Source organism: Rhodamnia argentea, chromosome 2, assembly GCF_020921035.1.
Source record: "Rhodamnia argentea isolate NSW1041297 chromosome 2, ASM2092103v1, whole genome shotgun sequence".
In the NCBI taxonomy this organism is placed as follows: Eukaryota; Viridiplantae; Streptophyta; class Magnoliopsida; order Myrtales; family Myrtaceae; genus Rhodamnia; species Rhodamnia argentea.
This window is the reverse complement of record NC_063151.1, coordinates 3,239,555-3,250,600: the sequence shown is the minus strand read 5'-3', so window position 1 is coordinate 3,250,600 and position 11,046 is coordinate 3,239,555. Positions and strand designations below refer to the sequence as shown.

Below are 11,046 nucleotides of genomic sequence, written 5' to 3'. Positions count from 1 at the left end.
TCAAAAGCAGCCAACTAAATAAATTTGGAGCGTGGTAGCAAGTGTGGTGCCGTCTCGCGCCCATTCGTGACGAATTTTCACGATATAACTCGTATGAGGGCGTCAAGTCCGTTAATAGTCCTTTAAAAAAAAAAAATCTGTAAAATGTTGTCAAATTGCAACTGAAAGCTACCAACTTGGTACAGAAAGATGGCCGTTGAAGCTCGCCGTCGAAAAGACTCTATTATACAAAATAAAAGGAGCATTATAGTTTTTAGTGTTAACACCACGGAAAACTCCAACGGTGACAAGCCGGTATATTTGTGTCAAATTTATCATAAATAGATGCACCTTTGATAAATTTACCCTCCATTGATTTTCGTTAAATTTAACCATCAAATTACTCAATTGAATGACACGTGGTAGTTGGCGGGTTGTTGCGCGTCGAAATCCTTCGACGGGGCTTTGTTGGTTATGGGTTCTAGGCCCAAAATGACTATGGCCCAAAAAAGGGTCACTCACGCGAGAATCTTTTATCGAACTTAATCCGTTCGTTTTCCGAAAAGGAGTTCGGGTCGATTTTGGACGAGAAAGTGTCAAATGCAGTAGATTTACGCAAAAGGCGTGTTACAAACAGGCTTTCAACAACTTCGATGACCTAATATGTGCAATAGTAACAGTATGTAACAAATTTCGATACGACCCTAGAATTAAATCGACAGGATCGGGAGATGATGTAGGACACAATGCTGGAATTTAATCAACAGAATCGGACGGGGGATTGTAGGACACAATACCGGAATTGAATCGACGGTATCGGACAAGATGGGTGAAGGGTGCAATACCGGAATTCAATCGACGGTATCGAACTTAGTGAGTAGACGTGGGAATCTAATCGATGACACCTAACTCTGGATAAGATACTCGCCGGAATTGAATCGACGACGGGAATCTAAAAACTATAGCTAGGCTAGGCTAAAGGCTAAGAGCTAGTTGAAAATGCAAGTGTTTTGGATTTGTTGTGTGTGTGTATCTTGCTACTGCGAGGTATTTATAGGCAAGCTCTTTGGTAACCGCCGAGCGGTTTCTTTCTTTGGCCCCACGCTTTGCTCTTTTCCATAAGCCACGTGGATGACGGTTTCCCGGTCTTCGCGCATTTTCTTTTTACCTCGTGGGGATTACCGCCAACCGCTTCGATCGTGGCCTCCCTCCGCGCGCTTTTCTTGCTCTAGAAGGAAGTGGCGCCAGAATTTACCTCGACACGTGGCACCTTTCCGATTGGCACGTACCTTGCTTCGGTGTTCCTTCCCGTAGCCGATTTATCGCTTCCTCACGTGATCGTCACGAGTCTTTCTTGGATTATTTTAAGTGTCAACACGGGTATACCGCTTTAGGTTTTTTACCCTTCGTTGGTCACATGTTTATCAATTTGAGATTTTTTGTAATATTAACTCAATTTAACGAAGGGCAAATTTTTTACGGGTGTACCTACTTGGGATATTTCGTGATCAAAAAATTAGTGCGGGGTAAATGTGTCCTAGATATACCAGTCTATGATTTTTTATGGTGTTTGCGGTAAATAGTGTCTCGGTCAAGGGTTTTTTGTGGTTACAAAAAATGTTTGGGTAAATTTGCCACCGGCGTAACAATTTAGGAACTCTACTTTATAATGATCTCTATAATTTATTTTCTTCTCCCAAATATCCTCCATTACTCACTTTTGAACTATTCTCTCCGAGGAGGAATGAGTAAGTTTGTATTTGTATTCTATCTCGCACATTTTCCGATTTTCAAATTTAGATATTTTTTTTAATAACATAGCGACTTTCCTAATTAGATTTCAAATCTAAAAAAGGAAAATTCATCTCCATAAATATTTGTACACATAGTTTGCACTTTATAATTATACCAAATATTTCCTTTAAATTATTTCATAAACCCAAATATTTCATAATCTACTTAATTTTTTTCTCCAAAAACATCCAACCCTCTCGATTTCATTCATTTGACTCCATTCCCTTTCTATACCCTTTCTATATCCTTTCTATATCTGCTCGGCTCCACCCTCTGATTATATCTTACTTTCTTGAATATGAATCAGCTGCTTGGCTTTTCCATCGTTGAATGGTTCTCTACTTGTCGATGCTACTATTTGCTTGCGCGCTAAGAAGACAAATTTTGTACGTCAATTTGCAAGCTGGACAAACCATTGGTGAATCTTCCATCGTGAGTGGAAAGTGTGGATTTCATTCTCTTTGCTGAAAAAAGAGGTACACAGAGAGAGCGGGAAAGTAAGAAAAGAGGGAGGTCCATCCATCCTCACTTTACTGGAAGGTTGGAGGGGGGAAGAATCCGAGGAGGAAAGCTCGTGAGCAAGGGTGGAGGATAGTCATCAGAGGCATGCTCACAGAAAAAAGGGAGGGCAAAAGGGAGAGAAAGGGAAAGCCCCAGAGGGAAAGCTGCTCCATCCTTGGCGGCGACGCCGGTCACCCTCCTGTAAATTCTCCAATGTTCTCCGATGGGTTTCTGCACCCTCCTGTAGATTCTCCAATGTTCTCCGACGGGTTTCTGCACAACAACCATCTCAAGAGCATTAATTACAAGTACGCCGCCTCAAATGATTTCTAGGACTGTCAACATTGCGGATGCCATTAAAGCTAGCATCTTGCGCCCTGTGTCGAGGGGCTACCAGTCTGCACCAAGCCGAGAGGTACTTTAAAGCGATGATGTAGCAACGGCTATAAGTTTGATGTCCACTTCATCCTCGACGCAATCCTCCACGGCTTCATCAGTCTGGGAGCAGAAATATCTAATGTTTGTTAGTCACTTGCAAAGTGGGCCCAAAACACCAGAAGGCAGGTGAGAAAGGGAGTGGGAGAGGGGTTTTTCTATAGTTATGGAGCGATTGGTCCCCAAAGATCTTTCTCGTACTCATACCCAACATCGTTGTCTACCACATGACTACTCATGGAAAATCTATATACATATTGTGGTGTGTATTTTGAGAGAGCTTAGAAAAACTTGAACTGTGGCCAATTCGCTCGTTGACACCCACGCCCATCTTCTTTCTGTGCAATATTTGTGCTTCCAAAAGATCAGCCCCCATAGATTTCACAAAGTTCTAGAGAACGCTATCCCCTCATTTCTTTTTCTCTTCCAAAAACAATTTAAAGGAATTAGAGACTTCTTTGACTGAAAAAACCTAATCAAAATTAAAGAGAGAATGCTACCAATCTAAAGAAATTAGAGACTTCTCCGGCCAACCAAACTTAAATAAAATTAAACAGGAAGAAATTCAATATCTGCAAATATGCAATTGGAAATACCAAGTCCCTCCAAAGTATTCACGAAAATAGCAATCAATCTAAGAAGCCTTGAAAGTAGAAGTACTGGATGAGGTACAACGGAAACGGAACCAAAAGAAAAGGTAAAAAGCATTTAACGTGCACTCTCTCGACCTATCCCAACCAATAAAGTAGAACTTCCTAATCAAATTTTTTTTTTTACTAAGCCTTGGCATCCTTCCAACAAGGGCATCATGATCAATTTCAACTTTTCTGTACGAGAATTCTGCAGCAATTAATCATTTGTTATATCTATGTCGTGATCATATTGTGACCACAAAAACTGATTACATGTAATAGAGCGATTTGTATAACAGCATATCCAGAATTTTTGTGAACTCAGAATGGCTCTTTCTGTAAAATTGGCGTGAGGAACCACTCATAAATGTACAGAGTGTGCCTTGGCCCCTACGAGAGAGAGAGAGAGAGAGAGAGAGAGAGAGAGAGAGAGAGAGAGAGAGAGAGAGAGAGAGAGAGAGACCATTGCCGTTGCTATTCATTCAGAGTTAATAGAGCACTTTCTTTTCTGTAATTTTTGAACATAACTGAAGCAACTAACGTTTACTAATAACATGACCATTACGCTAGCTTTCAAGCAGTAATAGAACTGACTTATCAGTGTGTAGCACAGGCCTAACTGCTAGTTCCTAAGCGCTTACGTGTTATAACACTTGCTATTAAGGATAGGGACCAAGGGAGATGGAAAGGATAAAAGGAGCAGCAAACTTTGTGGGTGACTTACCAAGAAACTTCACTAGTTCAAGTGAAGAACGGGCAAGGGGATGATCCCACTCCAGCGACTCCCACGTCTGCCGATTTATCCGAATCTGTCGAAGAGAAGGGGGAGGAGAAGGGAGCCCATTGTCATGCAGGGGCAGCTGCAGAGGAATCCTCTTCACTTTCGGGCAGTTGTCTATAGAGATCCACTCGAGGGAATCGCAGCTCGTGGTCCCATCACATACGCTCTTCAGTTCGGGAAGATTCCGTAGAGCCAGCTTCCTTAACTTTGGGAAGCAACAGTGCGTCATTTTGGCAACGGTGCCTATTATCACCTCCATGCCCTTGCAGTCGCTGACTGATATCTCATGGAGGAAAGGGAGGTGGAGCAACATGTCTTGCGTCAGCAGCACCCTCTTCATGTTGTTGCATGCTTCTATACCAATATATGTAAGGCCACAAGTGACTCCCCTCGGCAATGGCCCACATATTATCTCCTCTACCTTCTCACAACTATATATTCTAATCTCCTGCAGATTTGGAAGGGAAGTGGTCAGCCCCTCCGGTTCCATCAATCTCTTCATTTTATGACACCTGGACAATTCCAACGATTGCACACTTTTCGGAAGCAGAGCGCAGCCATCACCACTTGTTCCGTCTGCACTCGCAGCGATATGGTCGCAACTATCGATGTGTATGTACCTCTCAGTCTCATCCAAACTACAAAAGAAGTGCTTGTCTGGTGGACCCACCGCGAGGCTGTACCGTCGGGAACTATTTCGCTCGAGAGTCCCCAGGCATGCGTTGAACGTTTCCACATTGGCAACAGAACAAATAAGTGCCTCCACCTCTGTTAATTTTACCCCTTCTCCTGCCCTCAGCATTTTAATCGCGAGATATTGCAAGCTCACCAGCTTCCCCAACACTCCCTCTGATAATGTCTCGATCCCTGTGCCATCTAGGTCGAGGTACCTCAGGTTTACCAACATCTCCATCCCCTCTGGCGCTTCTTCAAGACTTTCACACCCCTGGAGGTCCAACTTTCTTAGGCATCCCAACTTTCCAACATAAGGAATAAAACGTAATTCTACACAGTTTCTCAGTAACAGTGCTTCCAAGCTCTCCAACTGAGAGATGGAGTCCGGTAATTCCGTGATTTGGGTCTCGCTGAGATCTAGAACCGTCAGCCCCTTCAGATGTCTGAAGAAAGTTTCATGGATGAATCCCAACACGACATTGGCACTCAAATACAGCCCCGTCAGTTTAGGGCAATTTGGTGATATGCCCTCCGGGATTTCTTCTATTTTGTTGCCTTGTAAAAAGACTTTCTCTAGACAATCGCGCCAGAATACTTCCTCCGGTATTTCTTTCAACCCCATATGGTCCTTAACAATGTGAGTTGTCCTCACTATATCCAATGCCATGCCCCTTGTCAACGGGTGTAGATACAGATCGTTTCTTTCTGGATCCAACAGGCAGGCCCTTCTTATTTTATCCAATATGGTGTTACCCAGATCGTGCAGTCCTTGCCTGGTGGCACTTCCACCTAATAAACCCTCATCTATGAAAGACTCTATCAAGTCCACTCTTGAACCTGCTAGAAGGGCTTCTTCTTGTCCAAAACAAAGTACTAAATGCAGGAAACACCGTCGCACCTGATCATCACCCAACTTCCAGTAACTGAGTTGCAGACTCTTGAACACGTCAAGCTCCATCCGGGAGTCTTCTAATTTTCCCAGCATTCCTCTCCATTCATGCACTTTCTCTATTCCTTTCATGCGAGATGCAATCTCAATGATCCCAAGTGGCAGACCATAACACCTATCAACCAGAGACCTTGCAATTTGTTCAACTTCCTTGGGGACTTCTCCTGCAAAGCAAAGCATCTTTAAAAACAACTCCCAAGAATCTTCCATATCGAGAAGTTCTATCTTGATTTGCTTTTGACACTGCATCATACTGCACACATCTAGTGATCGAGTTGTCACTACCAACTTTACGTTGCCCGTTTCAACCGGAATTCCCACATCCTTAGCTTCAAAATGCATCCAAAGGCCATCTAAAATTAGGACGGGTCCATTCTTCACATTCAGATGTCCATACAATAGGTCCGCCCTTCTCTTCATGTCCTTCTCGTTTGAGAGATTGACTAGTCCGACCGCACTGGCAATCTCTTCTTGTAGCGCATACACACTAAAATCCTGAGGTACAGCAACCCAGAATACATCCAAGGCAAGACCTTCATGGAGTGTATTATAGACATGCCTCAAAATGGCCGTCTTGCCCACCCCACCCATTCCATAAACACCAATTATGGAAACGTCATCCTCCATTAAATAAAACAAAATCTCATGAACCTTCCGTCGAGCTTCTTTGCCTAATAATTCTACTGTCGCCGAGGGATATGTTTTGCTGCGTGAAGCAAGTGCCTTCCCCTCTGGCCAAAACCTTCCTAGAACTAGACAAATCTCTTCAATTCCTTTGCTCAGCTCTTCCACCTCGGCTACTTTCTCAGGTGGAAAAGATATTCCTTCTTCGATTGCCCGCGCTACCCTCCAGTATTCTTCTTCTATCCTCCTCCACTTCGACTTTAGCTTGTTCATAGCCGCTAGGCGACGCATTATGAATGCTGTCAGCTTTCTTTTGAGGGATTGCGTAGTCGTGTCGGCAAGCCTACTGGTACCTACTTGACTCTCAGCCCATGCAACTGCATGCCAATATTCTTCCTCTGTCCTCCTCCACTTCGCTTGGTGACTGCTGATGAGTTCTCCCAGATTTCTTTTGAGAGATGTCATAGTCGTGTCGGCAAGCCTATGGGTACCTGGTCGACTCACAGCCGGTGCAACATGCGTTCTCGCACCTAAACTCAAGTATAAGTGAAAATTCACTATTAGGCACCTTCTTAGATATATCTTATGGATATGCTACACTCATAGAAATAAATAATTTGAACCTTTGTATTCACTTTTTTGGACAAAAATATTATAGACAACATCCCATACGGTAATTAAAATGATATGTAGGCATTCATGTCACGATAGTGAACTATTGGCGACCTCTCCATAGGAGAAAACTAATGTAAAATTTAAAGTCGAAGGAATTATCTTTCATAAATAATTTAACCATACAAAAGTAATTCAAAAGTTTAAAGGACCGCGCCCTCCATCTTATTTTAGGCTCTTGTTGACCACTAATTTTCAAATGTCAATATTAAAAAAATATCTCATTAGAGCCATTTACAATTATGCATGTTATTAAACAATCATTACTGATCATGCATTTAACCCTATTTATATGTGAAAATTATGAAATTCAGGGTTTTATTTGGTAGGATATAGTTTTATTGATTTATCATGGTTTTATTGTATGCTAAAATATAATTTTATTCATTTAGTAATACTCATCTATTCGCAATTTTTCAAATACTCCTCTAACATCATTTATTCGTCAAATATGGGCCGCCGACAATCTTATATGCAGAATATGCACAATCAAGAAATATCACTTTTGACAAGGGATTTTTTTTTTTAAACCAATTACATGATTGCCATTTCGATGCATCCTCTTTTTTTTTGTAATTGTAAACACTTTTGGTAATCCGTTAGGTAAACACAGATCAAATATTAAATGCTGTTGAAAATATATTGCTCATCGTCGTTTGGCTATTGCATTTACACTTCCAAACACCTGTCTGTTCATTTTTCATAGATTGGCCAACTCTTAAAACTTCCCTTCTAGTATTAATTCCTGAATATTTTCTCTTTCTCCACAACTGTTAGAAATCTAACCATCCTGCCTATATCCCTATTCTAAGGTGAAGACTAGAAGACAAATTAAGCGTCCCTGCACGAGCTACAACTTACGGAAAATTTATAGATGCACACATACCATGCGGAAGCTCTGTATTGGGCTCTCCCTCTTCGGCCTTCAGTCGTGGCAAGTCGGTCAAAGCAGCAAGAGACTGATTGGGTGAATTCGTCTCAGTCAATGGAAGAAAGGCTGATGAACCTGCACCGGAGCTCAGGTACGGCATGGCAGCGATTGACGTTTCTCTCGAAGAATCTTCGTTGCTCGCAGTCCCGGGCTGATGCGAACCCTGTGCAAGGTTGGATGGACCTTCATCGTTGCCTTGTCTGTTGCTGGATTCCAGCGCTCTTTCACCCTTCAGCGCCTCTAGGGCTTCTGATCTAACTCCAGCAAAGCACACCTTGATCCTCTTCGAGTCTCCCACGGGAGACTCGTCCGCGCAGAAGCTACGCTTCCGCTTGTCATTAGGCTTCTCTTCAAAAAGCTCCAAAAATGGATCCGTCGAGCTAGGCATTTCCCCTGTATCCCACGAAAGAGTGAGCAGATAAGTTTCAATTGACTCGGTACCACAAGGAAGACCTTGGAAACTTTCTTATTTTGAAAACACGGGAAACAGTTTTCAGACTTTGCTCTTCAGATTGAAAACTATACTGTCCTTCTGCCTTGAAAACGAATGCTCTTTATGTAGGTGATCTGAGGGGATAGACAGAGCCATTGCTTTTCAAGATTTGAAAGTCACCCTTGGGAGCATTGTGCTGCCCATCTTCAAAGACCTATTAAATATCAATGACCGACTCTCAAGCTCCTCTCTTCCGATTAGTTCCTGTTTCTTTCGTGTTTTTCTATGACTATTAGTAATCTGAGAACCCTCCTGCATATGTCCCGATTATTAGCTGAAGACTGGAAGACAAATTAAGCGTCCTGCAAGGGCTTTAACAAAAGGGGAATTGGGAGAAGCACATACCTTGCGGAACCTCTGTAACGGGTCCTCCCTCTCCTGCATTCAGTTCGGCGTGGCATGTTAGTGAAATCAGGAAGAGACTGATTTAAAGCTTAGTATGATGGCAGCAGAATATACACTTCAAAGCTTTGCCCGTTCATTTCCGAGGATCTAGTGATTATCAATGACAAGACTCTTAAAACTCCTCTTTTCCTATTAGTTCCTAACTATTTTCTGTTTCTCCATAACCAATAGAAATTGGAGCATCCTCCGGCCTCTATCCCTATTATTAGGTGAAAATTAGAAGACAAATTAAGCATCCTGCAAGAGCTCTATCTAAAGGGTTATTTGGAGACGGACATACCTCGTGGAACCTCTGCATCGGGTTCTCCCTCTTCCGCATTTCGTGGGTCTGTCATGTTGGTCAAAGCAGGAAGCGACCGATCAGGCAAATTCGTCTCAGTCGATGGAAGAGAGGCTGATGAACCCGCACCAGAGCTCAGGTTCGAGTGCCCGCTCGAGTGCTTCTCCCTCCATCTCCCATCTCCATCACATTCACATGGAAATTTGAAAACCCTAGAAACCCAGGGTGCCCTCCATCGTGCAACCGCGATGCTCCCTGCACCGTTCGTTTTCAAACAAGCAAAGAGCATCGTTGGATTATGTAAGTGGGAAAAAACAACTCGGAAAATTTATTTGCGTTCGAAATTGCCGGGGAAATTGATTTCACGAGAATTCCATCGGTGTCATTCTCCTGCAGATTACTCATAACTTAAGGAAAAATCAAGAGTTGCTGACTTGAGACTTACTTTTGCAATTTCGAAATCACAAATCGACTTGGGAAAAATTATTTGATAGTATATATCTCAAACTACTAGAGTTGTTCCAAGACTACCAACTCGTTTTGGATAGATTTTTTTAATTCTTTTTAAGTCGCAAAGTCTTAATCGAGAAGGTTACTAATAATCATTGCCAGAATTTTCGAGTGGGGACACGGAAATAGCAAATACATATCAAAGAAAGTTTTAGCTTTTGAAGATCATAAATAATCCATCTCTCAATTAAACTTAAACCTCAATGATTAAAAAAAATATAGACATTTTCTTTTTTCTTTTTTCGCGGAGTGGATAAAAGAAAAGTGGACGATTTAGAATCGTTTTTCTTCTATGGGAAATTACTTAAATGCACGGAAAGAGGGGGATTCTGAAGTTTTCTTTTCACCCTTTGTTGTAAAAATTCGCCTTAGCCCGCTTTAAATTAAGATGTAGACACCAATTTACCAGGGGTGCCTCTTTTGATGCGTGAGAGTCGTGGATGAATGGAGAGCCCTACAGCTTCAGCTTTTTCCATTAATACTCAGGTTGTGGAAAGAACACGATAGTTTCTACTAGAAAGTCAGCGGAAAAAAGGACAGCTTATTGGAGGTGGCATTTTCAGTGAGTGTTTACACTGCAAGCCGCCACCAATAAGTTAGCTCTCGGAAACTTCGACATGTCGCATTTTTTTTTTTTTAATGCACCTGACCAGCTAAACTTATTTGGGTTGGGTCACGTGCCGCCGATCACCGCATGACGACTGCTAGCAGCCACTGCCAACCACCGCATGCCGACCTTCATCTCCACCGCCTCCCGTCACCAACCACCACCCGGCACAGTTGCCGCCCGACTGCCGCCTCACTGCCACGTCCAGCGATTCACTTTCCAAATCCCTCACTAAAGCACATCCGCATGCTCGAGACACTGAGCAAAGCTTCCGATCCGGACGCCCCGAGTCCTCCTTGATCGCAGTGGCTGGTGAAGCTCCAGGAGTCGAACCTCGGCGACGTGCAGCTCCTCAGCCTCTTCTTGCAGCGGCGAATCACTTACTTGCCCCGCAATTTCCCGAACGTGATCGACTCTCTCGAAATCGGGATTGTGGGAATCCGTAGAGGATACAGGATCGAGTACAGTACCTCTGGCATCGTCCCATGTATAAGAAAAGTACTAGTAGTGGTGTTCCCATATTATCTAAAAAGTGATTTTGTTTAACATAATCTAAGTTTAATGGAAAAACTTCGTCGCAATAGTGCTGTGAATCTCTTTTATTTTTTTGGTAATGTTTTTTTCTCTAATATTAAAAAAAACATAACATGGATGAAAAAAAACATAAAAAAAAAAGTAATGGAGGATGATGAAATGTCATTTTTTATTACTTTAACAATTGAAATGTTGGGTGATTTAATATAAATTGATCTGAAAAATTCCTTAGATATTTATGATA

At 42.4% G+C, this 11,046-nt stretch overlaps 1 protein-coding gene across 2 annotated transcripts; it reads right to left on the bottom strand.

Moving 5' to 3' along the window:
- Positions 1–2,702: 2,702 nt before the first annotated feature.
- On the bottom strand, positions 2,703–9,305 carry LOC115749854 (probable disease resistance protein At4g27220). Of its 2 annotated transcripts, XM_048275014.1 has the most exons (6): positions 9,152–9,305; positions 8,812–8,844; positions 7,929–8,366; positions 6,796–6,900; positions 4,066–6,657; positions 2,703–2,772 (listed from the first exon to the last, which is right to left on the bottom strand). In XM_048275014.1, exons 1-6 carry the CDS (start codon positions 9,204–9,206, stop codon positions 2,768–2,770), a joined length of 3,228 nt encoding a protein of 1,075 aa, XP_048130971.1. In that variant the 5' UTR covers positions 9,207–9,305; the 3' UTR covers positions 2,703–2,767. The 2 variants fall into 2 exon arrangements, with proteins under 2 accessions (XP_048130971.1, XP_048130970.1); XM_048275013.1 differs by lacking the exon at positions 2,703–2,772 and having other exon boundaries at positions 3,894–6,657.
- Between the last annotated feature and the right edge of the window lie 1,741 nt (positions 9,306–11,046).

What these genes read in the sequence shown, in the direction of transcription:
- LOC115749854 (XM_048275013.1), bottom strand. Translation starts at nt 9,206, where the DNA reads ATGACAGACCCACGAAATGCGGAAGAGGGAGAACCCGATGCAGAGGTT. An exon ending in CGATGCAGAGGTTCCACGAG is followed by an intron (nt 8,845 to 9,151) that starts GTATGTCCGTCT and finishes AACTGAATGCAG; the next exon opens with GAGAGGGAGGACCCGTTACA. An exon ending in CGTTACAGAGGTTCCGCAAG is followed by an intron (nt 8,367 to 8,811) that starts GTATGTGCTTCT and finishes CGTGGGATACAG; the next exon opens with GGGAAATGCCTAGCTCGACG.